Consider the following 27462-nt stretch of genomic DNA (forward strand, 5'->3'; position numbering starts at 1 on the left):
CACTCACATCTAGGGTTTCCGGTTCAAAGGTGTCCAACGTGGTGTCTGCTGTAATTCAACGTTTGAAACTCTTAGCAATGAACGTTTGGTGAAATTGAAGAAAATACTAAAGAAGGGGGCGATACAAGTAAGCGTATTTGTTTTACTGTTTCTATATTCATTATATATCGGTACTTGCCAATAATGTAATTATTTGTTGATAGGCAAGCTGTGCTCTTTCAGTGTAATGTTACAGCGAGCTTAGCTAGCTAACCGGCCAAATTGTGAGATAGTAAGCTAACTTTAGCTAGCTATCTTTATCCAAGTAGGCTAGTTATGTAGTTGATAGTTGTCTTGTTGCGGCTTACATTTCAAATTATATGTTTAGCATGATGGTAGTTTATCCGCCAACTAGTTATTGTAACTAAGTCCATTAACGTTAGCTAACATTACTGTTTTACATGCAAAACTATTGATCCTCTTTTTAATTTTAACATGTATCTGTTTTCTTAGATACGCAACAATGGGGGAGTTCAAAGTGCACCGGGTTCGGTTTTTCGACTACATGCCCACAGCGATCAGAGCCATGGCATTCAATGCCCACACAGAGAGACTAGCCCTTGCACGAATGGATGGGAGTGTCGAGATTTTCAACTTCACTGACCACTATTTCCAGGAAAAAGTTAGTAGCTTACTTAATTATTTTATGGCATGTTCAGAATGTAAAGAAACATTTTGTAATGTTTGGTCATTACAGCCTAGCACATTTAAAAAATACTTTGAACCGCTCTCGTTTGGCCATTGTTGATCGACATTGTTGACAGAAATTGCCTCAGTGTGGTTGCTAAACTTGCCATTAACACTTGTTTTGGATCTGCAGGTTATCCCAGGGAAAGACTCCCGATCCATTGAGTCTCTGTGTTGGGTTGGAGGACGCCTTTTCAGTGCTGGCCTGAATGGAGAGATCACAGAATATGACCTGGAAAACCTAAGACCCAAGTACTCCATGGAGGCGTATGGGGGCCCCATTTGGACCATCATCAGCAATACTCAAGGGACACAATTAGCGGTCAGTTACCCCTCTAGAATCAATGTATTTTCAGAAATATTCAAATTATGCCTGCTTTCGGTGTATTTTTGTTGCTATTAAAACATTATAAATGTTGGTTTTTCACCTGTTAGATTGGATGTGAAGATGGGACAGTGAAGTTATTTGAAGTACTTGAAGAGCACATACAGTTTGAGCGCAATCTGGACAGACAAAAAGGTAAGATGGTCCACCCGATATCACAGGAAGGCCAAAAAGATCATCAAGGACAACAACCACCCGAGCCACGGCCTGTTCACCCCGCTAACATCCAGAAGGCGAGGTCAGTACAGGTGTATCAAAGTGGGGACCGAGAGACTGAAAAACAGCTTCTATCTCAAGGCCATCAGACTGTTAAACAGCCATCACTAAAATTGAGTGGCTGCTGCCAACATACTGACTCAACTCAAGCCATTTTAATAATGGGAAAATTGATGTAATCAATTTATCACTAGCCACTTTATATTATATAATGTTTACAGAACCTACATTACTCATCTCATATGTATATACTGTATGCTATACCATCTACTGCATCTTGCCATCTTGATTTAATTAAATGTATCACTAGCCACTTTAAACAATGCCACTATATGTTTTCATACCCTACATTACTCATCTCATATGATATACTGTACTCCATACCATCTACTGCATCTTGCCTATGCCGTTCGGCCATCACTCATTTATATATTTTTATGTACATATTCGTATTCATTCCTTTACACTTGTGTGTACAAGGTAGTTGTTGTGGAATTGTTAGGTTATTACTTGTTAGATATTACTGCATGGTCGGAACTAGAAGCACAAGCATTTCGCTACACTTGCATTAACACCTGCTAACCATGTGTATGTGACAAATGCATTTGATTTGATTCAATTGTCTAAAAATGTGTTCCTTCCTTAGATTGCAGCCTTTCTTATGCTATATGGGCATCCTCACTCACACTGTCAATGGGATTAGGGACATTGCCCATGGGTGTTGAGAACTAAACCTCTTGTTGTAGTGCAGCCCTGTTAAACGTTCGAATCCTGTCTTTCAGGTCGCATCATATCCCTCTCATGGCACCCCTCTGGCACACACATCGCTGCTGGCATGATGGACATGATCCGTGTCTTTGATGTTCCAACTGGTGAGCTATGATCTGCTTTGAATAATGAATTTACATTCGACCAGTAGTGATGAATTCATACTTGTTCCAATAGGCCAGTGAGGTTGTGGCGTTAAGTTGCAGTCTTTGTCAGTACACTGATGTCCATGTAGCTACTTGTAGTTTGATCCTGAACCCTGGTGTTTGCTGTCTCAGGTCATGCTGTACAGAGGCTCCTGGTGGACCGGGGCTTTGGAGGCTCTAAGAATCGGGAGACAGTAGTCTGGAGCGTGGCCTTCCTGTCAGACCATACTGTCGTCAGCGGGGACTCTGCTGGGAAGGTCCAAGTCTGGGACGGACACACCGGCACGCTTGTCAAAACACACCTGGTGACCAAGTGGGATGTGCTGGCACTGTCTGTCTCTAAGGTGAGAGGATTTTCTCTGTGATGGACACCTGGCGTTAACAAATATCTTATCTCTCCTTCCGGATTGGTGCACTCTGTCTATTTTTATTCAGAGGGGAGAGAGCAGGTTGACATGTCTGAAGGCATGTATTTGTTTGACACAACTACTGTTTATGTTTCACTAGAATGGAGCTTCCTTCCTGACTTGGCTGTGTTTGATTGACAGGACGAGAGCAGTGTGGTGGCAGGGACGTCAGAAGGCACTGTGATCCAGTTCCAGTTCATTGCTCCTACTCTGCATCAGCAGCAGGACAAGGAGTGGGTCAGAACCAGGACCTTCAAGAACCACACACATGATGTCAGAGCCCTGGCTGAGATCGAGACTGCCATCGTCTCTGGAGGTCAGTACTAATGCTCAAATGGAGGAAGATGAAATGCTACTGTAGTACAATAAATGTTGCTTTATATTGACTGCATAAAGACTCATTCTGGATATATTATTTTCTCAGGCATGGATACCCACCTTGTAGTGAGACCCCTCTTAGAGAAGTTTGATGAGAAGTCACACGCTTCAGGACTTCGGAAGATCCACTTTCCCCACGTGAGTACAGAAATGGCAGAAATGACTCTGGTGTCAGAGTTGTTACAAATAATATCCATTGCATTGATTCTGAATAGTGAATTCAATGGAATATTCCTATTAACTATGAACATGTGTTTTTTATTATTATAGAATTGCCTTAAGGCTGGGTTTGATCCTGTTTTGTTGTTTTTTTCCCCAGCGGAATCTAGTATCCTGTGCAAAGAAGGCAGGACTGCTGCTCTTCCAGTTCCCTGGTCAACTGGAGCTGTGGAGACTGGGAGATAGTGATGGACATGGTGAGAGCCCACACACACACACACTGTCTAGGAAGATGGGAGAAATACAGTCAATATCGTTGACTCTTTTCAAACAAACGGCAGTGGTCATCACACTTGTCTAGTAGGTATAGTTGTCGTGTGCAGTATTTGACGACTCATCTGTCTTCCTTTCAGGGAAGCCAGGAGACCGCTTGCCTCTGAAGAGGAAGCCGGAGAAACTCCTCCTTCTGAAGAGAAAGGTAGCTACATGGCTCCTGCATATCAACTTGATCAGTAGAACCATCCAAGATCACCAGACCCTTTGGCCTTTCCTCTTAGCTTATCTGAGCACAGTGAATCTGAGTGGCATAGTCTTGAGTTTATAAACTCAGCAAAAAAATAAACTTCCTCTGACAAGGCTATTAAGATACAGAAAATGTAGCTAAATCAAAGTTTTATGTTTATTATCCCTTCCCTTATGTTCTGGGGAAATTTGACCCGGGAAACAGAGTTTGAAATCACTAAAATACCATTTTACGTAACTTTTCCACCATGACCGTTCATGACCCTTCTAAACTCAGCAAAAAAAGAAACGTCCTCTCACTGTCAAATGCGTTTATTTTCAGCAAACTTAACTTGTAAATATTTGTATGAACATAAGATTCATTAACTGAGACATAAACTGAACCAGTTTCACAGACATGTGACTAACATAAATTTAATAATGTGTCCCTGAACAAAGGGGGGGTCAAAATCAAAAGTAACAGTCAGTATCTGGTGTGGCCACCAGCTGCATTAAGTACTGCAGTGCATCTCCTCCTCATGGACTGCACCAGATTTGCCAGTTCTTGCTGTGAGATGTTACCCCACTCTTCCACCAAGGCACCTGCAAGTTCCCGGACATTTCTGGGGGAATGGCCCTAGCCCTCACCCTCTGATCCAACAGGTCCCAGACGTGCTCAATGGGATTGAGATCCGGGCTCTTCGCTGGCCATGGCAGAACACTGACATTCCTGTCTTGCAGGAAATCACGCACAGAACGAGCAGTATGGCTGGTGGCATAGTCATGCTGGAGGGTCATTTCAGGATGAGCCTGCAGGAAGGGTACCACATGAGGGAGGAGGATGTAATGCACAGTATTGAGATTGCCTGCAATGACAACAAGCTCAGTCAGATGATGCTGTGACACATCGCCCCAGACCATGACGGACCCTCCACCTCCAAATCGATCTCGCTCCAGACTACAGGCCTCGGTGTAACGCTCATTCCTTCGACGATCACCCCTGGTGAGACAAAACCAAGACTCGTCAGTGAAGAGCACTTTTTGCCAGTCCAGTGATGGTGGGTTTGTGCCCATAGGCAACGTTGTTGCCTGTGATGTCTGGTGAGGACCTGCCTTACAACAGGCCTACAAGCCCTCAGTCCAGCCTCTCTCAGCCTATTGCGGACAGTCTGAGCACTGATGGAGGGATTGTGCGTTCCTGGTGTAACTCGGGCAGTTGTTGTTGCCATCCTGTACCTGTCCTGCAGGTGTGATGTTCGGATGTACCGATCCTCTGCAGGTGTTACACGTGGTCTGCCACTGCGAGGACGATCAGCTGTCTGTCCTGTCTCCCTGTAGTGCTGTCTTAGGCGTCTCACAGTACAGACATTGCAATTTATTGCCCTGGCCATATCTGCAGTCCTCTGCCTCCTTGCAGCATGCCTAAGGCACCTTCACGCAGATGAGCAGGGACCCTAAACATCTTTCTTTTGGTGTTTTTCATAGTCAGAAAGGCCTCTTTAGTGTCCTAAGGATTCATAACTGTGATCTTAATTGCCTACCGTCTGTAAGCTGTTAGTGTCTTAACGACTGTTCCACAGGTGCATGTTCATTTATTTGTTTGTGGTTCATTGAACAAGCATGGGAAACAGTGTTTAAACCCTTTACAATGAAGAGCTGTGAAGTTATTTTGATTTTTACAAGTTATCTTTGAAAGACAGGGTCCTGAAAAGAGGACGTTTCTTTTTTTGCTGAGTTTATAATGTTAAAGCAATGCTGTTTAACTGTAGTTTTGTTGTGACCTTTGCCCCCAGGGTGAAGATCATATCTGCTGCAGTGCCCTGTCCTCCTGTGGAGGATGGCTAGCCTATTCCACCGTGTCCTGCATGCGTATCTACAGGCTGCAGACGGACAATAATAACATCAGTATTACCAAGGTATTACCAAATCCTGAATGTGGATAAAGTCAGCTTCCTCGCCTCTACTGTATCATGCGTGTTGCTCTGGCAGTAGTGGCAATGACAACAAAATGTATTCATATATTGAGATATTTCTTCTACTATTTGATCTCTGGTTATGAACTGATTTCCTCGATTGTGAGCTAAAGTCAACATTACAGATTTGATTTCTCATTGTTTGACTAATTCATAAAATCCTGTTCTTGTTGATTGTCATTTGAGCTTGTGGAATCTGATCATGGATTGTGTTCAGTTTTCCAAGGGGCGGTGATATTTGCAATCATTCCAATGGACCAGACATTATTTCTATGCCATTATTAATTCATCCCAAAGGTGTTCGATGGTGTTGAGGTCAGTTCTTCCACTTCGAAAAACTATTTCTTTATGGACCTCACTTTGTTCATGGTTGCATTGCCATGGTGAAACAGGAAAGGGCCTTCCCCAAACTGTTGCCACAAAGTTGGAAGCACAGAATTGTCTAGAATGTCATTCTATGCTGTAGCATTAAGATTTCCCTTCATTGGAACTAATGGGCCTAGTCCGAACAATGAAAAACAGAAAAACAATTAGACCATTATTCATCCTCCACCAAACTTTACAGTTGGCACTATGCATTCAGGCAGGTAGCGTTCTCCTGAGATTCGTCCGTTGGACTGCCAGATGGTGAACTATTATTCATCACTCCAGAGAACGCGTTTCCACAGTTTTACACCACTCCAGCCGACGCTTGGCATTGCGCATGGTGATCTTAGGAGTGTGTGGTTGCTTGGCTATGATAAGCTATTGACACAGTTCTTGTGCTGAAGTTGCTTCCAAAGGCAGTTTAGAACTCGGTAGTGAGTGTTGCAACCGAGGACAGACACATTTTACGCGCTTCAGCACTCGGGGGTTGGGGAGGGGGTCCTTTTTTGTGAGCTTGTGTGGCCTACCACTTCACGGCTGAGCCGTTGTTGCTCCTAAACATTTCCACTTCACAGTAACAGCACTTACAGTTGACAGGGACATCTCTAGAAGGACAGAAATTTGACAAACGGACTTGGCATCCTATGACAGTGCCACGTTGAAAATCACTGAGCTCTTCAGTAAGGCCATTCTACTGCCATGTTTGTCTATGGCGATTGTATGGCTGTGTGCTCGATTTTATACACTTGTCAGCAACGGGTGTGGCTGAAGTAGCCGAATCCACTGATTTGATGGGGTGTCCACATACCTTTGTGTGTATATATAGTGTAGCCAGCAATATATATATTTTTTGAATATATTTGAACTACCTCACTTGTCACCCCCTCCCAGGTATCCAAACTCCCAAAGGTTCTGCGCTCTGCACACCAGCTCTGCTTCTCCTCGGACTCCTCCAAGATGTTTGCTGCCTCCAGCCAATCATCAGTCCTCGTTATTGCTCTTACCCAGTCTGAGTGCAAGTATGTGCACACCCTCAAGCCCAAGTCAGGTCAGTGGATCCTCCGATATGTCACCTCAATTTGGTTGTTCTTCACTGAAAAACCATAGCTTTCTTTTGTATAATTCCAATTCTAAACTCTGATTGTGGCAGCATGGTCTCACTCTGTGACGTTTCCTTCTCCAGGGTCCAGACAGCCCATTCACCTAATGACGACCAGTGTAGATGGGAAGTGGCTGGCGGCCGCAAATAGTGACTGTGAGATCCACGTCTACAATCTACAGAAACTAAAGGTGGGTGGTGTCGTGTCTTTGGCTATGCCGGATTAAGTGATATGACATGCTAACTTATAAAATGATTTCTCTGTAATTAATATTACCTGATTAAGCTAATCATGTAAATGTAATTAACTAGAAAGTCGGGGCACCACGGAAGAACATTTATAGAGCCGTTATCTTCCGAATAAACTCTTAAAATACTTTGTAATATTTTACCTCGATAGCAGTCAATATTAACCCTTGTCTTATTTTCAGTCTCATAATGAAAGTTGTAAATTCTTGGCTATCTTCACGAACCCTGGCTAACAAGTTGAATCAGCAATACAAAATTGGGTTTAATTATTTATTTACTAAATACCTAACTAATCACACAGAATTACAAATACACAGAATACAATGATGTCATACAGAATTCACCCCTGGTGAACGGAACCTGTATGAAAGCTGGTTACACAAAGGAAAGGGGGTTGGGCTTGAATGAAAGAGCGGGAAGATTTAGGAACACAGAAACAGCAGCTATGCTATCGTAAATACATTATCTTATGCATTCTAAATTACCGCCCATTTGGAAAAGGAAAATGCAATAAATATTTACTCTGAGCTGCGCTTCGGTAGATTGGTCGTAGATGCTGGCCGGGTTGGCCAGCAGATCTCCCTGTTTTCGGAAGAATGTCAATGGTGGTCAATTGGATACGTGGTGGTATCTTCGTCTGGTTGTTAGACTGGATCCGTCATCCGTCCTTTCCTAGCCCACGTAAGCAGCGGCCGCTGCTAACTCAACGGCTAGGAAGTAGCACTTCTGTAGTGAATAAGCTCAAAGTTCATACCATTCGCCACCAAAGCTCACGCCGAGGTTGGCTTAGTTCTGTTCTTGACATGTGTGTCCTTCTAACGTAGAGGCTGCAGACCTCCCGTACTGGAACCACTGGTTATCTTTTCGTCAAAGGCTTATATAGTGGAGAGGGGGAGGGAGGTGTTTCATCGTTTATAACCCCTGTCTCTTCACAGGGTTGGGCCACTGATCGAGCAGGGCACTTTCCTTATGAAAACCCAAATCTCTCATTCGGAAGCTAAAATTACATTTCATCTCCTAACAAACATTTTCAATATCAAACATTTCAATTGCATAACAATTCCATGTGACTCTGATAACTAGAGGGCGTATACTTTTCTCAGGTACAGTTTATGTCGTCCTGTCATCAGTCATAATGTCTCAGATGACAACCGAACTGACATGCATACTCATTACGTTCCCAAGCATATTTCCAACTGGTTTTATTAACAAAATATGTGGTACCTTTCCCCATTTGTTTGATGTTCCCAGACTCTCTATATTTAACACAGGCTATTCAAGTCCTTCAGTAGATTCAGAGAGGGGAAGGGAGAAAGGTATTTATGGGGGGGGGGGTCATAAACCTTACCCACAGGCCAACGTCATAACAATGGGTTATCCGCTGATCCAGCCAGGCTCTACAGCTGCTTGTTAGACTACAAGTAACATTGTAAAAGTTGTATAATCTGCTACCGATGACAGCCTCTCATGGCCCTGTTCTTGTGTTCCAGCTCCATTGTATAGTACCTGTTTATGGTTCCTGTCCCAGTGCCATGGGGATCCACCCCACCACCAACAACCTGACCATGGTGCACGCTGACCAACAGGTAAACACCATGCCACCTCTCATACTGCCACCTCTCATACTGCCACTGCAGTTGTAGATATTAGTATCTCTCAATTATACCTTTTTTACAGGATTCATCTTGTTGAAATTGTTATTTCCCCTGTAGGTTTATGGTTTAGTACTCTTGACACGTGTAGTTATGCTGACTGTTCTGTGGTGTATGTCTGTAGTTATTTGAGTACTCTATAGTGGAGAAGCAGTACACAGACTGGAGCCGAAAGCTGCAGAAGCAGGGGCTTCACAACGTGTGGTTGGACCGGGACACACCCGTCACCCACGTGACCTTCAACCAGAAAAACCCAAATCAAGTTGTCCTGCACGACATGCACATGTTCTGCATAATCGACCAAAGTCTGGTAAGAAACCTGCATTTCCCTAAGGCATCCTCCTTTTTGTTTTTCTTTCAAGTGTTTATTCATCAATCCTTGTCATAATGGCCTTATTGGTGTTAGTGGCCTAGTATGGATCATATTGAATGTAACATTTAGAATACACCTGCTGTAAGTGGCCTGTGAGATTAACACTGTCCCCTTCTCTCCCCCTCAGCCCCTCCCTGACCAGAAGACCCAGTTTTACAATCAGATCACCCTCAGGAGCCTATCAGAGCAGGAGAGGCCCAGTCACCTCCATGCTTTCAAAATATGCAAAACCTTCCAGGTGAGAGTCTCTTCTTTTTGGCCAGGTAGAACCCAAACCCAAACTGGGACAATATCAGGATTCTGTTGGATATACCCTATATACAGTGATGTTTAAATCCTGTAAATATAACGGGTCAAATCAGTATGTTTTATTCATGTGTCTGTTCCTATGATATGTCCTGTGTAGGACCTGTTGTGTGTGAGCCTGTTGGATGACCAGTCTCTGGTGGTGGTGGAGCGCCCTCTCCTGGCCATCACATCTCAGCTGCCCGCTCCAGTCCGACAGAAAAAGTTTGCCACATAAACATGGAGGAGAAGTGTGTTTTTATGTGTGTCTGTGGCTGCACTTCAATTCTCTACCCTTCTCCCTGAGGTGGACATACATTCATTGGATTTTAAAAGAATGCCATTTCAGGTAGCAGGGGAGGGAATCGGAACACAGCCTGTGTCTTCACCCCTGACCCATGCTTTGTAAAGACTGATACATTAATAAATAAAATATTTACTGTAATGTACAGACTGTTTTGTCATCTACCCCAAGGTAGTCACCTAAAGTTAGCAAGAATGGTAAATTGTGCTTTTGTGTTAATGGTTAGGTTTTAGTGTAACGTTTCTCAGTTATTTAGGTCTGTACATTCATGTAAATACCTGAGCATACCTCAAACAAAGTTTATTTAGAATACACAAAGCAACATTACAGCACCAGTTTGACAACATTTGGATATCACTGTTTCACTCAGAGTTACATCTTGTTCATACCTCTAGCTTATTAATTGTGGAATTCAGTCTTTGTGTGTAGACCAGCTTATTCTCCTGTTAGAAGAGGCAGCCTTGAAACTGAGCACCATTTCATATAGTACTCAAATACAGACATGGATACTTGACGTGGACTCCTAAACACTCACTTTTTATTATACTAAAGCACATTTTTGTGAAAATACTGTATGGAACAGGATCAATTTGATTCACTTTTGCTAGTTTGAACTCTCCGATGTTCTGATAAATGATGTGATCATTGGTGTAAGGCCTAGATTGCTCTCCCACTATGATAGACAGACAGGCTTTGTTCAAGCTGTCAGTAGAGTGGAGGGCTGTTGTGAAGTTATTACATGAATGTATGGAGTCTGTTTGTGGTTCTGGTTGACCACCAGCTGTTTCTGGATCGGTTTCTGGGTTTCAGTCTGATAGCCATAAATCCTGTGTGTTTATGGGACCTTCATCCTGCTCGCCTGAAGGTGAGCGGGCCAACAGCAGCACATGGTTCTTATTTCCTATTGACCAGCCCTCAATGGGCCTCAGGTTAGGATTCAATGGCTGGGTTTACACAGGCAGCCCAATTTTGATATTTTTTCCACTAGTTTTGAGCAATCACATTTCTTTTCACAGATATTTTTCAGAGCTGATCTGATTGGTGAAAATACTTATTAGTGGGAGAAAGATCAGCGTTGGTCTGCCTAGGTGGCAGGTGTGTGTCTGGTTGTGGAGTGTTTTGCAGTGGATCTACTTAGTGTATAGAATAATGGCATGTTTTATTTCCCAGTTTGAGATGGAAAGAAAAGTGCTTCGATGTTTACTGTGTCTTATACCTTTCTGTTTCAACCATAATGCCATTATTCCTAACCCATGACTAAATCACAACACGTTTTGTGTGTGTGTGTGTAAATCTCTCAAAGTAGTGGGTTAACCCTGCCTGGACCATTATTACAACAAAATTGAGTATACCAGCTAGAGAAGAGGTAGGAAATGTAGGCTTGTTTTCATCCTTTTCCCAGGCCAGACATGAGATGTAACGCACCGTGAGGTTACCAGGTCTGGTTTGGTTGTGTTCTGTTGATGAGAGGTTTGGTATCTGGGCTCTGATAGCTGAGGTTCTGTGGAGAGGTATCCGATGCTCTAAGGAGGGATACGAGAAAGACATTGATCTGTTGTGATGAGTATCAGCATTTACAGTGAGGGGAAAAAAGTATTTGATCCCCTGCTGATTTTGTACATTTGCCCACTGACAAAGAAATGATCAGTCTATAATTTTAATGGTAGGTTTATTTGAACAGTGAGAGACAGAATAACAACAAAAAAATCCAGAAAAACGCATGTCAAAAATGTTATAAATTGATTTGCATTTTAATGAGGGAAATAAGTATTTGACCCCTCTGCAAAACATGACTTAGTACTTGGTGGCAAAACCCTTGTTGGCAATCAGAGGTCAGGCGTTTCTTGTAGTTGGCCACCAGGTTTGCACACATCTCAGGAGGGATTTTGTCCCACTCCTCTTTGCAGATCTTCTCCAAGTCATTAAGGTTTCAAGGCTGACGTTTGGCAACTCGAACCTTCAGCTCCCTCCACAGATTTTCTATGGGATTAAGGTCTGGAGACTGGCTAGGCCACTCCAGGACCTTAATGTGCTTCTTCTTGAGCCACTCCTTTGTTGCCTTGGCTGTGTGTTTGGGGTCATTGTCATGCTGGAATACCCATCCACAACCCATTTTCAATGCCCTGGCTGAGGGAAGGAGGTTCTCACCCAAGATTTGACGATACATGGCCCCGTCCATCGTCCCTTTGATGCGGTGAAGTTGTCCTGTCCCCTTAGCAGAAAAACACCCCCAAAGCATAATGTTTCCACCTCCATGTTTGACGGTGGAGATGGTGTTCATGGGGTCATAGGCAGCATTCCTCCTTCTCCAAACACGGCGAGTTGAGTTGATGCCAAAGAGCTCCATTTTGGTCTCATCTGACCACAATGCTTTCACCCAGTTGTCCTCTGAATCATTCAGATGTTCATTGGCAAACTTCAGACGGGCATGTATATGTGCTTTCTTGAGCAGGGGGACCTTGCGGGCGCTGCAGGATTTCAGTCCTTCACGGCGTAGTGTGTTACCAATTTGTTTTCTTGGTGACTATGGTCCCAGCTGCCTTGAGATCATTGACAAGATCCTCCCGTGTAGTTCTGGGCTGATTCCTCACCATTCTCATGATCATTGCAACTCCACGAGGTGAGATCTTGCATGGAGCCCCAGGCCGAGGGAGATTGACAGTTCTTTTGTGTTTCTTCCATTTGCGAACAATCGCACCAACTGTTGTCACCTTCTGACCAAGCTGCTTGGCGATGGTCTTGTAGCCCATTCCAGCCTTGTGTAGGTCTACAATCTTGTCCCTGACATCCTTGGATAGCTCTTTGGTCTTGGCCATGGTGGAGAGTTTGGAATCTGATTGATTGCATCTGTGGGCAGGTGTCTTTTATACAGGTAACAAGCTGAGATTAGGAGCACTCCCTTTAAGAGTGTGCTCCTAATCTCAGCTCGTTACCTGTCTAAAAGACACCTGAGAGCCAGAAATCTTTCTGATTGAGAGGGGGTCAAATACTTATTTCCCTCCATTAAAATGCAAATCAATTCATAACATTTTTGACATGCGTTTTTTTATTTTTTATTCTGTCTCTCACTGTTCAAATAAACCTACCATTAAAATTATAGACTGATCATTTCTTTGTCAGTGGGCAAACGTACAAAATCAGCAGGGGATCAAATACTTTTTGTCAGAAATGATTGTAGCTTGTTAGATTTTTCTTTGATAGCTCTGGCATAGGAAAAACATTTTGATGAGGGGAAAATCGATACTGTTACGTAGAGCAATATTATTTGGGACAATATATATTTTTAGCTGCCGCTAAATCGTCTGTACCTGTGCCAAAATGCTTGTATTTTTCACCCTATAGCTTCTTCTCCATCTTTTAAAATAGTGAGCCAACATGTTTTCAGCACTTTTATTTCCATGACTGATCAAAGCAAATGCACTTATGCTCTCTCTAGTCTCTCTGCAGCAGACATATGGAGAGCAATATCTTTGGAACATCAAATCGTAATACATATTTTATTGGCACCTAAATATCGTGATATCATATAGTGAGGTCCCTGGTAATTCTCAGCCCTCGCAAATAATATAGGCTATATAATATAGGCTACCCCTAAAAAAACAAAATAAATACAAAATAATATAGGCTATATTCTGTCCCTTTGTTTTTCTAAATGCCATCTAGATCTAGTTTTCTATCCCAGTAAGACCTACCTCATCCCAGATGTTTGTGCTGGTGTTTCTCATAGGCCACAGCATTATTAGAGCTGCTTCCAGTTCCTATGGTGGAGAAATGACAGGCGTGTGAAAGAGACCCCAGTAGTTGATCCAAATGCAGTATAATGATTGAGTATACAGGACAGTTGATCATCACACCTACCCAAGTAATCCTTATAGTCCTTGTAGGACTTTTGCCTCATGGGACGTCCATCTGGAAGAGAAAGAGCACCTCCAGTTAGTTTATGGCAGTTAGAACTCCATCGAATGAGTGTTGACTGAATCTGACCTTACCAGAGTTACCACGTGACTTGATGCACTGTCCTCTGTTGGGGATGCCAACAGCGGGGTTTCCTTGGTTGATGATGTGGCACTCGTAGCCGGTGGGACAGTGAAGGGGCTCGTCCCCATCCTCTGTGGTGCTGCATGCCTCCGCTAGAGGGAAGGTGGCACACAGGTCAGAGGTCAACTAAATACACATACTGATGATGTAGAGTTCAGGTGGGTTTAATGGTTCCAGGCTACTCACCCTGCAGTACCTCCTCTGGACCGTCTAGAAGCCAGCCATTCCCTCCCAGCCACCGAGGCTTGGGTTGAACCAGCCAGTCCAGCACTGATCAACACAAACACGCGTCATTGGAAAGTTTGATCCTAATTATATCTTCAGTACTTTACTGCATATCCTTGTGCCAATGGTTAGAACCATGCTCACGCTATATATGACCATGTGTGTTGTCAAATGGGTTGATAAGTATGGTTTTGTGTACTGTATACTAGATCTATGGTGCTTACCTGGTGGTGGCTGCACTGATTCCAGACAGGCGTAGATGCAGCCGTTGTAACAGCAGCGTTTGTGGCGCTCACACTCTGAGTCAGAGCGGCAGCCGGGCACCTCGCAGGCCCGCTCCGGCAGCATCTGAGGTGGGGGTGGGCAGCGGTCGTTCTTTTGGTGCTGGGTGGACTGGGACTGCTGGTTCGGATACTCATAGTCCTGAGAGGAGATAAGATAATTACTTTATTGTTTGCACAGAAATTTGCGATCTATTATCCTGAGACTGAAATATAAAGAGACCTGGATCATTTCCAACATAATAGCTACAGTAGGCCTACAAAGATAAATAATGGTAAGTGTACTTGTACTATCCTTTTGACCAGCAGGTGGCAGTAACTGATTTTTGTAACATACTTGTTGCAACTTTTTCCATCAGCTTCTTCTATTTGTTATGTTTTCAGTGTTATGTAGCTGTCGTGCCTGTCAGTACTCAACATGTGGGGGGATGAAGAATTGAAGAGTAATTCAATAAGGAGGGAAATAGGGCTGTGAACATGAGCCAGAGATCTCCATATGTGATACACTGTCAATTTTTTAAAATATATATTTTTTATTTATTTCACCTTTATTTAACCAGGTAGGCTAGTTGAGAACAAGTTCTCATTTACAACTGCGACCTGGCCAAGATAAAGCAAAGCAGTGCGACACAAACAACAGAATGGAATGGAATAAACAAGCGTATAGTCAATAAAACAATAGAAAAAAAAGAAAGTCTATATACAGTGTGTGCAAATGGCGTGAGGAGGTAAGGCAATAAATAGGCCATAGTGGCAAAGTAATTACAGTTCAGCAAATTAACACTGGAGTGATAGATGAGCAGATGATGATGTGCAAGTAGAAGTACTGGTGTGCAAAAGAGCAGAAAAGTAAATAACAATATGGGGATGAGGTAGGTAGATTGGGTGGGCTATTTACAGATGGGCTATGTACAGCTGCAGCGATCGGTTAGCTGCTCAGATAGCTGATGTTTAAAGTTAGTGAGGGAAATATAAGTCTCCAGCTTCAGCGATTTTTGCAATTCGTTCCAGTCATTGGCAGCAGAGAAGTTGAAGGAAAGGTCGGCCAAAGGAGGTGTTGGCTTTGGGGATGACCAGTGAGATATACCTGCTGGAGCGTGTGCTACGGGTGAGTGTTGTTATTGTGACCAGTGAGCTGAGATAAGGCGGAGCTTTAAGGAGGAGGTCAAGGAGGTCCTGCCTGCCTCAAACCTACACACATTCTCCACCTCTCCTGAACAGTGGTGATCTGTGATTGTGCCTCAAATCCACACACATTCTCCACCTCTCCTGAACAGTGGTGGTCTGTGATTGTGCCTCAAACCCACACACATTCTCCCCCTCTCCTGAACAGTGGTGGTCTGTGATTGTGCCTCAAACCCACACACATTCTCCACCTCTCCTGAACAGTGGTGGTCTGTGATTGTGCCTCAAACCCACACACATTCTCCCCCTCTCCTGAACAGTGGTGGTCTGTGATTGTGTCTCAAACCCACACACATTCTCCACCTCTCCTGAACTGTGGTGGTCTGTGATTGTGCCTCAAACCCACACACATTCTCCCCCTCTCCTGAACAGTGGTGGTCTGTGATTGTGTCTCAAACCCACACACATTCTCCACCTCTCCTGAACTGTGGTGGTCTGTGATTGTGCCTCAAAGCCACACACATTCTCCCCCTCTCCTGAACAGTGGTGGTCTGTGATTGCTTGTAAAGAGCTTGTGAAACACTTACATAATCAGATCTGTAATACAGCCATGACTGTGCTTACTGCTTTGCTTGGTTCAATAAGCTACAACTATTTCCATGCACCCATGTGCTGAACTTCGCCCATTAGAGGCTGCACTTCCTGTGAGCTCTGGAGGAGGTCATAGGTCAAGCGTAGGTTTATTTAGGTTTGTGGTCACTGTATGTGATGTGCATTTAACCACACCACTTTCCTATTTTCTAGTGTTATTTCACAGAGGAGCTGCTCTGGCCCATCAGCAGATCCAGTGAGGTCAGGTTTCCAGTTGCAGTTGAAGTATTGTACGGTGCCAACCAGACTCAATCTGGGAGGCTCACGCTGCCAATACAAATTCCTCTCCTCTATCATCCTTCATCAAGGAGTAGTTAATCAGAATGCAAATGTTCCGCATTGTCTGGCCAAGAGAGAACCAAAGCTCATCTATAGCATGGAGCTCCATAGCAGAGACTGTAAATTCAGGTGTGCATCCTGCTGCTCACGAAGTGGATGCCCTCTCACTAAGTAGTTAATGCGCTTGCAGACTGCACAGAATTGTTAAAACTGCACTGTTTATATGGCAGACTAAGCAACTGCTCTTCCAAATCAACCGTAAAAATGAAAGCAAATGTTTGGTATGGGTGTTTGTGACACACAGAATGCGTATTTGTAATAAACACACAAATCGTTTGCTTCATCAGCTGCCAGCATGGTGGGTGGGGTGCTGGTTCTCACCACAGCTCAGTGACTGAATCAACTTGTGGCGTTGGCGTGGCAACACATAGGGGCACTACTTTCTGGCCCTCCCTGTCAGTGTGACCACAGTGCGTCCTCAGGCTGTGCCTTGGTTAGGGTATTGATCTTGATTTGACGCCAATTGACTACGTCTTAGGACCACTTCCAGATTGTTTATGTACTTTACAGTGATTCACCTTCCTTAAAGTTAATCTTTTGTGCTCTTGACTTCATCAGGGTTCTCTTCATTCTGAGAATTTGTGCTTTTAGCAGACATGGTCTACGTTGGCCAGATTGGAACAGGCATCTCTCAGATCTTCTGACTGTCTGTCTCCTGAGAGTTTCTAGGCCTAGTCATATTAACCTAACCTATAGTATCTCAAAACCAGTGGAAAAGTCAAAGAGAAGCCAATCAAATGTCATAATGCTGTTGTCTACAAAATGATTCTAATCCTATAAACACATAATTATGGGACGCAAAGTAGGCCATTCACTTTTATCCTCATGTCATCCTATATCTTTACAAATGCAACTCCAGGTTCAAAGTACAAGAATGAGACTGATTATCTCTGTGAATGGATAATGTGAGTTACAGTGACCATGGTTCATTATATGCTCAGTTCCCATCGTTTCCCCTCAGATCTCAGTACCAGAGGAAGTAGTGTCTGGATCCAGTCTGTCAGTCTATTAGTCTGTCTGTCTGAGTGCCAAGCTGCCCTACCCTGTGATGCACTGTGCCGTGCTGCGTGTGTCTGTTTGATGTTCAGTCCCACATTGTTTATTTATTGTTTATTGGTATCTTCCTGTTGGGCCACAGAGATGCCGGCAGCCCTGTTATACCGGTGTTTACTGGGAGCTTTGTCTTCCAGAGCAGGGATTTCAAAGCTGAGCGCTACAGCTGTGGTCTAAAGCAATCAGAAACCAAATTTGGCTCCAGACTGCGATGTAAACTGGGATCAGGCCATTGAGGTCTGTATTGTATCTAGTTCTTAGATCTGACACTTCCTGATTCCGAGAACTCCAGGAAGCACACCATACAGCCTCTCCAGTGACTATGTGTAATGTGATACTGTCATACAGCTCAAATGGATTGCACTGATTATTTCATGCTAGTCATACTTATGGCCATGCTATTTGGATCGGTATCTCCTCCTTTCTCATGTAATACAACTACATGTATTATCCAGCCTCCTTTCTCATGTAATACAACTACATGTATTCTCCAGCCTCCTTTCTCATGTAATACAACTACATGTATTCTCCAGCCTCCTTTCTCATGTAATACAACTACATGCATTATCCAGCCTCCTTTCTCATGTAATACAACTAACTACATGTATTATCCAGCCTCCTTTCTCATGTGATACAACTAACTACATGTATTATCCAGCCTCCTTTCTCATGTAATACAACTAACTACATGTATTATCCAGCCTCCTTTCTCATGTAATACAACTGCATGCATTATCCAGCCTCTTTCATGCAGAGTTCTCCTGTGCCGTGAAAGGTCTCTAGACCAGCCTTGCTCTAGACTTTCTGTGGCCCCTGGGCACTTAGTTCATTTCCTGCACCGACTCTGATTGACAGCTGGCAGGGTCTGACCTTAGTCTATAAAGAGATGGAGTGTAGCCAGACAAATGCTGGGGAGGTGGTGAAATTATGTTTTAGTCAGATATTATATCTGTTTGGGCTTCTTGCAGTCAATTTGCAGTCTATAAATTAATTGTAGCTATGTTCCTGACCCATCCACTCATGAAAAAATCGGCCTGCGGCTGAATCTAGTTGAGGGTGTACAGTAATGTCCAGACCATGCTCACATCATCTGACTGGGATTAACGTTCAGAATGCCTATCAAAGTCCACATCACCTGACCACCTCTGCCAGTGGGCTAAGTGTATTAACTATGACCTACCCAGCAGTATACTCAAACCAAGTATAAAACATACCTTACCTCCCGTGGATTTCTTCCAGAATATTTCTTCCAATATATTACTATATGGCAAGGCCATATGTTTTGTATTTGTTACGAATATTTTAGATTTTTGTCCTACTCATAGACAGAGTGGTATTTACTGGCTACAATAGAGGGATTATCTGCTATATTGAGTCCAGCCATCTTGGAATAGCCTATACTGTAAATGAACTTGGCCACAATGCTGGAATGTGCAAAGTTAGGATGCCTGTTCCAATTCGGTTCGTTCTGACGTTTTAGCACACAGACAGCCCAATTCCATGGGATTCATTCCCTTATAGCTACCATGGATAAAGAGCTGTAGCTGTGAGATGGTAAACAGAGGTGTGAGAATCACCTGGGGAGGACATAAAATGCTGAGAGAGGCCAAGGCAGACGGCCCAGAGCACAAACAGAACAGGAAGGCCAAGGATTTTCTGAGCATCTACAGGGCCAATCTAATTTCAGAGCCTGACAAAAGCCTGTCCCCATCGAGGGAAATGAATGGAACTGTACAGATTTAGTACAGTTCAGAACTTCATGAACATGCCCAGACACATGTCAGAAGTAGACTATATCCCCCTGGATGGGACACAATAACAGGAGTGTTACTCCAAAATTTGCATCAACATTCTCTGGGTGCTGTCTAAGCAGTGGCAGCTGTGGTTATTGAAATGCTCTCCCCACGCTAGCAGAATGTTTGCATGTTTCTGGCTGTGCTGGCCGGCTGTGCTGGCCGGCTGTGCTGGCGAACTGCTCATTCTACTTTGCTGGTCTGTAGGGAGAAAGAGAGCTGCACCCTGTGCCCCTCTGCCTCCTGCACCTCTCCCATCTCTCCCCTCCCTCTGTCTGCTGCTCTCACACAGGAGCCCCTCTGTGACAATGGCCATGCTCTGTTTCTCTGTGGTCAGTCTTCTGCATGACTGTCTGTCACTCCTCCACTTCTCACACAGCCTTCATGAAACCATAGTGCTGCTATTGCTAAGACTAAGCACACTGGAAGGGTTTACATGAATACGATGCCAGGGCTTTCAAAAGCTGTGTGATGATTGAATGACAAGGGCAATGATATTGACAATAGCTTATAAATGGCCTCACAACAAGGTGTCCATGCAGTCAATACTGAGTTCCTGCCTCAGCCATTAAACACCACTCTGTGGGCACTCTAATGGAGAGGGGTCACTGGGGGCTGCCTGGCAATGACATGAAATCATTTAATTAAACAGTCCAGTTAATTTGAGTCATCTCACTCAAGAACTTTGGCACTTATGAACTTTGCAGTTTAAGCTGCAATTACAGCGGAGCAAAGTGCCAGAAGGATTTGACCCAGTGCCCCAGTTCTGGACTAATCTGAGTCAGCACTACACTACGACTACTGACCTGAGGTGACCCAGTGCCCCAGTTCTGGACTAATCTGAGCCAGCACTACACTACGACTACTGACCTGAGGGGACAAGATAAGATTGCAGCACTGAGGAGGGTGCGCGTCTTGTTGGTTCCTGTTCGAATTTGTTTGCTCAGAATGTCCGGGCAATAATTTCCTTCGACCGACAAGCACTTCTGGATCCCTTACCATCGGGCAGAAGGTATCAAAGGATGAGGTCTGATACAAACAGGCTCAGAGACAGTTTCTATCAACAAGCCATCAGACTGCTGAACACTTGAACTGGACTGATCACCTGCACTGATTCTCCGCACCATAGCGGGCACACGCACACGCCCACACACGCACGCACGCACGCACACACACACACACACACACACATACACACACTGCTGCAGCAACAGTGTAGGTACTCATTTCAGCTCTAACTATCCCTCACCTTTTGGTTAAGCCCTCTCTTCCTGATCCGCCGGGCGCCTCCTGACACACGGAGACATACATACATACATTCATGCTACACACACATCACAACTGCTGCTACCAGACACTTATTACACTGCTCAGTTTATATACTGACCCCCCACCCTCCCCAATACACGTGTAAATATGGACTATATATTGTGCCTTCCTCTATTATAATATTATATTCTACTGAACCATTTACTTTATCTTCATATTTTTATATTTTATTATTTCTTATTGTTGATGCATTGTCAAGAAGGAACCATTTCGTTGGACGTTGTATACCATGTGTATCCTGTACATACTGTACGACTAATACAACTTGAAACCTGAAACCGACTGCCATCCACTGTACGGTAAGATAACTCATATTTAAACTAGTCGGATAAGCTCACCTAACATCCTGCAACCATTACTGGCTTATTCAGACAAAGAAAGAAAGGCAAGGGAAGGCAACAGGTGTTGCACATGCTGGTGCCATGGAGTTGTGAATGGAGAGTGATGGAAGTGAAAGAGGTGGAAGGCTTGGAGGGAGAAGGAGAATAAAGCATTAGGTCACGGCCACCTCAGCATGTTCCAATTAAAGTGGCTTTGAAGCAGCGTCCTTGAAGAATGTCAGTTTGGCCATCCGTCGTGAGGGAGGGGATCGAGAGAAAGAAAGAGGGAGAGAGAGAGAGAGGGGGGCACCATAGTGCACCGGCCCTCGTTAACTATGATCAATCAAACCTGCACTGAGCTGAGTTAACGAGCTAAGGCCCACTGAGTTCCTGCCCCAATAACCCTAACATCCTTTACACCAGGTTCACACAAACACATACACTCGTACCACACGCACACGCATCCTGCTCTGTACCTTCTATTTTGTAATCTTGTGAGAGTTTTTTTTATAGAATTCAAGCACATTACTCAGTACGTTTATCTTCAGACATACACACCTCTACTGAGCTCTTCAACAGAGACATAGTCACACCACTGTTAACACCCACCTCTCACCTCAGCTCCAAAACTGTTTTCAGTGTGAAACCTTCAAACTACACCCCTCTGCACCCTGCTAAAACAGAGTATGTATTGTATTTACACCAGCCTTTCTCTCTCTCTCTCTCTCTCACACACACACACACACACACACACACACACACACACACACACACACACACACACACACACACACACACACACACACACATTGCTGCAGCAACAGTGTAGGTACTCATATCAGCTCTAACTAACCCCCACCTTTTGGTTAAGCCCTCTCTTCCTGATCCGCCGGGCGCCTCCTGACCCACAGGACAGCACCAGCATGCATAGCACCAGCGGTATCCGGACATGACAGCCAGGCATGGTCTAACGCTGAACTCTTCCTGTACTCCTCACACTGTTTTGTCTCTTCTGCCGCCACTCCTTGTATTCTGTATTGTATCCTTCTTCCTTGGAGTTTAGAAAAGGTGGCCTGTTTTTCTTTGTATGTCTTGTGTTTTGTCCTTCCCTCCAACGCTGTGGTGTTCAGTCCAGTGCTTGGTATTCCTTATTGGGCCGGTGTTGAGGCAGGGGCTCCTGTTCTCATGCCTGTGAAGTCAGCGATTACACAAGCTCTGCTACAGGACAAGTCTTTATAGCCGTCTGAGCAGGGAAAACTGCAAGGGAAAATCAGAAAGAGGAATGGAAAGGAGGAGAAAGAATGAATAGAGCTACTGTGGAGAGAAAAGGAAAGAGGGAAATAGTTAGGGGAGTCAAGGAGAGGAAGTGAAAGGCAGCTGTCTGTGCATCAGTTATTCTGAGGAGAGGGTTAAATCAGTCTGCTGGCACGACAAGCACATCTGCCTATGAGTGAGCGAGGGAAGGAGGGAGGGAGGGAGCGGGAGGAGGGAGCCCTAAGGAGGGAGGGGAGAGAACAGAAGACCGAAAGATGTGTAGAATGATATATTGTTTCCCCATGTGTCTGTAACTAGAGAGAGAGAGAGAGAGAGAGAGAGAGATGGAGAGAGAGAGACATCCATCCTTGAGTTTGGGTATACAGTATTTGTCTTTGGGAATGTACTGTATGTGTAAAGAGAGTAGGAAAAACATTGAGGGCTAATTCTGACAGCATATAGTACATTTCCAGTATGGACTGTATGTTAGAGTTAATGTGTATGTATGCCTGTATTCAGTTATGATTGTTGTATGCATACATTTTACATAATGAGTTTCATTTGTGGAAATAGGAAATGCATGATATACAGTTGTGGCCAAAAGTTTTGAGAATGACACAAATATGAATTTTCACAAAGTCTGCTGCCTCAGTTTGTATGATGGCAATTTGTATATACTCCAGAATGTTATGAAGAGTGATCAGATGAATTGCAATTAATTGCAAAGTCCGTCTTTTCCATGCAAATGAACTGAATCCCCCAAAAACATTTCCACTGCATTTCAGCCCTGCCACAAAAGGACCAGCTGACATCATGTCAGTGATTCTCTCGTTAACACAGGTGTGAGTGTTGACAAGGACAAGGCTGGAGATCACTCTGTCATGCTGATTGAGTTCGAATAACAGACTGGAAGCTTCAAAAGGAGGGGAGTGCTTGGAATCATTGTTCTTCCTCTGTCAACTATGCTTGGAAACACGTGCCGTCATCATTGCTTTTCACAAAAAGGGCTTCACAGGCAAGGATATTGCTGCCAGTAAGATTGCACCTAAAGCAACCATTTATCGGATCATCAAGAACTTGAAGGAGAGCGGTTCAATTGTTGTGAAGAAGGCTTCAGGGCGCCCAAGAAAGTCCAGCAAGCACCAGGACCGTCTCCTAAAGTTGATTCAGCTGCGGGATCGGGGCACCACCAGTACAGAGCTTGCTCTGGAATGGCAGCAGGCACGTGTGAGTGCATCTGCACGCACAGTGAGGCGAAGACTTTTGGAGGATGGCCTGGTGTCAAGAAGGGCAGCAAAGAAGCCACTTCACTCCAGGAAAAACATCAGGGACAGACTGATATTCTGAAAAGGTACTGCTGAGGACTGGGGTAAAGTAATTTTCTCTGATGAATCCCCTTTCCGATTGTTTGGGGCATCCGGAAAAAAGCTTGTCCGGAGAAGACAAGGTGAGCGCTACCATCAATCCTGTGTCATGCCAACAGTAAAGCATCCTGAGACCATTCATGTGTGGGGTTGCTTCTCAGCCAAGGGAGTGGGCTCACTCACAATTTTGCCTAAGAACACAGCCATGAATAAAGAATGGTACCAACACATCCTCCGAGAGCAACTTCTCCCAACCATCCAGGAACAGTTTGGTGACGAACAATGCCTTTTCTAGCATGATGGAGCACCTTGCCTTAATGCAAAAGTGATAACTAAGTGGCTCGGGGAACAAACCATTGATATTTTGGGTCCATGGCCAGGAAACTCCCAAAACCTTCATCCCATTGAGAACTTGTGGTCAATCCTCAAGAGGCCGGTGGACAAACAAAAACCCACAAATTCTGACGGGCTGCCATCAGTCAGGATGTGGCCCAGAAGTTAATTGACAGCATGCCAGGGCGGATTGCAGAGGTCTTGAAAAAGAAGGGTCAACACTGCAAATATTGACTCTTTGCATTAACTTCATTTAATTGTCAATAAAAGCCTTTGACACTTATGAAATGCTTGTAATTATATTTAAGTATTCCATAGTAACATCTGACAAAAATATCTAAAGACACTGAGGCAGCACACTTTGTGGAAATTAATATTTGTGTCATTCTCAAAACTTTTGGCCACGCCTGTACTGTAAGAAAGTCCCTGGGAGTGCCTTGACTATGCATTCCTGAGAAGGTTATATATTGAAAGGATGATGTAGGCGGTCAACCAGAAAGTATAAAAGCATGTTGCGTGTTTCAGGGAAGGAGCCACTTGTCTGTGAAAAAACATTTTCCCTCTCAAACTAGGACATTACCCTCACCCTTCTCACTCCCTAACTCCCCCTAACCCCCATCATTCCCGTATCCTGCATTGAAAGGGGGAAAGAATGCTAAGCCTGCACAAATCTCCATCATTATTAGTTTTACAGGAGCAAGGCCCATGTCACAATGGGGCCCAAGCTATAGTAACACAAAAGAGAGAATGAAGAGAGAGAATAGCGAGAGAGAGACATGCCTGTCTGTCGCCAGTGGGGCCTGGATGGGGTATGGGGTATGGGGTTGGGAAAGTAGCTTTACTATAAAGACCCCTGATGATGTAACTATGGGATGTTCCCTGCCAGGAACGGTACTGCATCAATAGCGGAGGTGATACAGTAGCTACAGTAATAACAGCAAAAACCAAAAATTATGGAGCTAGGAACTAAAACTATGATAACATACCTCAGAGAACCATAATGCAACAATATGTGGAGCTCAGATCATTCATTACAGGATGGTTGGGTCATGTTGATTGTCGCTTTAAGCTGATTATAACCACGTAACACAGCAGTGGTAAACTTGTTGAGTGGTGTTTATTGGCATAGTGATTATAGCCAGACTAGAGACAGCTAAGTGTAGACATGTGGCTGTGCTCAATGCAGATGACAGTCACTCTCATTTCTGCACTGTTGGGTTAGAGGGTCACTTCCCCTGTCACGGTCACCTGTCACCCCAGACTGCCCAACCTCCCCCACATCCCCCTCTGCATTCGTCACTTGCCCATCCCTGCACTAGCCTAAACCCAAGTACACTCCACTCTGTCTACCACCCTACCACCAGCACAACACTTTGTCCCCTTCTACAGCAAGGGCACAGAGAAACTTGACTCAGATAACCTTGACACGGAACCTGGGCGCCCCATTCACATGCAACAGGACCTGACTATGCTGAGTGTCTCTGTGTTCGTTAAATTCATTCTTATTCGGGCTTGTTACACAGTGTGTATGTATATGGGTGTCAGTTTGAAGTTACAGTGTGACCGTATTGGTTTTCCCAGGCAGTGTAGAGAGATATCGCAAACAGATATTCTGTGATGCATGCTGATTAAGCAAGGCAACACACACACTCACACATGTATTGTATTTACACCAGCCTTTCCCTCTCTCTTCTCTCACACACACACACACACACACACACACACACACACACACACACACACACACACACACACACACACACACACACACACACACACACACACACACACACACACACACACAGAGAGAGAGAGGCATACATTCCTTTGATCTGAGGCAGTGTTCTCTGGAGATTGGGATGTTTCTGTTAGAGCAGAGAGGGCTTTCTGTGCACATCACATGCTTCAGATCTCAGTGTGTGTTGCTGCTCTAATGCAGCCCAGATGGACCACTGTCACGTCTACTCCTTCTCCCCCGCTCCGGCACTCGACATCTCCGGTCTACTAACCACCGGTCCTGGCAACCCATCATTACGCACACCTGCGCCCCATCATGAGGCACACCTGGACTTTATCACTCCCTGATTACTTCCCCTTTATGTAGCGCTCTGTTGTATCACCCATTAGGTAGTATTGTTTCCTGTTTTCATGTTTAGACGGTACTCCTGTTTTTGTATTCACTCCATGTTCATTCCTATTAAACTCACCACCTGCTTCCTGACTCCCTATGTCTCTGTTACAACCACGGTGGATAGCCATGTCACAGGGCATTAGGGACCTCAGTATGGTGATGAGACAAATCAAATCAAAATGTATTGGTCACATACGCATGGTTAGCAGATGTTATTGTGAGTGTAGCGAGATGCTTGTGCTTCTAGTTCCGACAGTGCAGCAATATCTAACGTAATCTAACAATTCCACAACAACTACCTAATACATACAAATCTAAGTAAAAGAATGGAATAAGAATATATACTGTACATATAAATGTATGGATGAGCAATGACAGAGCGGCATAGGCAAGATGCAATAGATGGTATAAATACATTATATACATATGAGATGAGTAATGCAAGATATATAAACATTATTAAAGTGGCATTATTGAAGTGACTAGTGAAAATCCTCTAAATTGTGCATCTGTAAAAGTTTGTGAGGGTTTTAGGTGACAAGTCAAATTTCTTCAGCCTCCTGAGGTTGAAGAGGTGCTGTTGCACCTTCTTCACCACACTGTCTGTGAGGATGGACCATTTCAGTTTGTTCGTGATGTGTACGCCGATTAATTTAAAACTTTTCACCTTCTCCACTACTGTCCACTCGATGTGGATAGGGGGGTGCTCCCTCTGCTGTTTCCTGAAGCCCACGATCATATCCTTTGTTTTGTTGACGTTGAGTGAGAGGTTGTTTTCCTGACACCACACTCCGATCGACCTCACCTCCACCCAGTAGGCTGTCTTGTCGTTTTGGAAACCAAGCCCACTACTGTAGTGTCATCTGCAAACTTGATGATTGAGTTGGAGGTGTGCATAGCCACGCAGTCATGGGTGAACAAGGAGTACAGGAGGGGGATGAGCACGCACCCTTGTGGGGCCTCAGTGTTGAGGATCAGCGAAGTGGAGATGTTGTTTCCTACCTTCACCACCTGGGGACGGCCCGTCAGGAAGTCCAGGACCCAATTGCACAGGGCGGGGTTGAGACCCAGGGCCTCTAGCTTAATGATGAGCTTGGAGGGTACTATGGTTTTGAATGCTGAGCTATAGTCAACGAACAGCATTCTTACATAGGTATTCCTCTTGTCCAGATGGGATAGGGCAGTGTGCAGTGTTATGGCGATTGCATCATCTGTGGACCTATTGGGCCGGTAAGCAAA

At 44.4% G+C, this 27462-nt stretch overlaps 2 protein-coding genes across 2 annotated transcripts; one reads left to right on the plus strand and one right to left on the minus strand.

Annotated features, from left to right (window-relative positions):
- utp4 (UTP4 small subunit processome component) lies at positions 1 to 10128 on the plus strand. The gene is made up of 17 exons (XM_014124267.2): positions 1 to 127; positions 493 to 661; positions 860 to 1048; positions 1162 to 1246; positions 2110 to 2199; positions 2374 to 2585; positions 2790 to 2964; positions 3073 to 3164; positions 3346 to 3442; positions 3599 to 3663; positions 5480 to 5602; positions 6917 to 7073; positions 7209 to 7315; positions 8864 to 8959; positions 9150 to 9335; positions 9526 to 9636; positions 9805 to 10128. The coding sequence occupies exons 2-17, from the start codon at positions 503 to 505 to the stop codon at positions 9919 to 9921; spliced, it is 2061 nt and encodes a 686-aa protein (XP_013979742.1). The 5' UTR covers positions 1 to 127; positions 493 to 502; the 3' UTR covers positions 9922 to 10128.
- Positions 10129 to 10272: 144 nt separating this feature from the next.
- LOC106560881 (WAP four-disulfide core domain protein 1) lies at positions 10273 to 22592 on the minus strand. Its single transcript, XM_014124269.1, has 7 exons — positions 22001 to 22592; positions 14475 to 14673; positions 14212 to 14295; positions 13977 to 14117; positions 13846 to 13896; positions 13680 to 13745; positions 10273 to 11510 (listed from the first exon to the last, which is right to left on the minus strand). The coding sequence occupies exons 1-6, from the start codon at positions 22103 to 22105 to the stop codon at positions 13681 to 13683; spliced, it is 645 nt and encodes a 214-aa protein (XP_013979744.1). The 5' UTR covers positions 22106 to 22592; the 3' UTR covers positions 10273 to 11510; position 13680.
- Between the last annotated feature and the right edge of the window lie 4870 nt (positions 22593 to 27462).

Source organism: Salmo salar, chromosome ssa10 (assembly GCF_905237065.1).
Source record: "Salmo salar chromosome ssa10, Ssal_v3.1, whole genome shotgun sequence".
NCBI lineage: Eukaryota > Metazoa > Chordata > Actinopteri > Salmoniformes > Salmonidae > Salmo > Salmo salar.

Coding starts and splice junctions, on each gene's coding strand:
- utp4 (XM_014124267.2), top strand. CDS start 503: ATGGGGGAGTTCAAAGTGCACCGGGTTCGGTTTTTCGACTACATGCCC. Junction 2,586..2,789: donor TGGCACTGTCTGTCTCTAAG/GTGAGAGGATTT, acceptor TTTGATTGACAG/GACGAGAGCAGTGTGGTGGC. Junction 9,336..9,525: donor GCATAATCGACCAAAGTCTG/GTAAGAAACCTG, acceptor TCTCCCCCTCAG/CCCCTCCCTGACCAGAAGAC.
- LOC106560881 (XM_014124269.1), bottom strand. CDS start 22,105: ATGCCTGGCTGTCATGTCCGGATACCGCTGGTGCTATGCATGCTGGTG. Junction 14,296..14,474: donor ATCAGTGCAGCCACCACCAG/GTAAGCACCATA, acceptor TGTGTTGATCAG/TGCTGGACTGGCTGGTTCAA. Junction 13,746..13,845: donor GGACTATAAGGATTACTTGG/GTAGGTGTGATG, acceptor TCTCCACCATAG/GAACTGGAAGCAGCTCTAAT.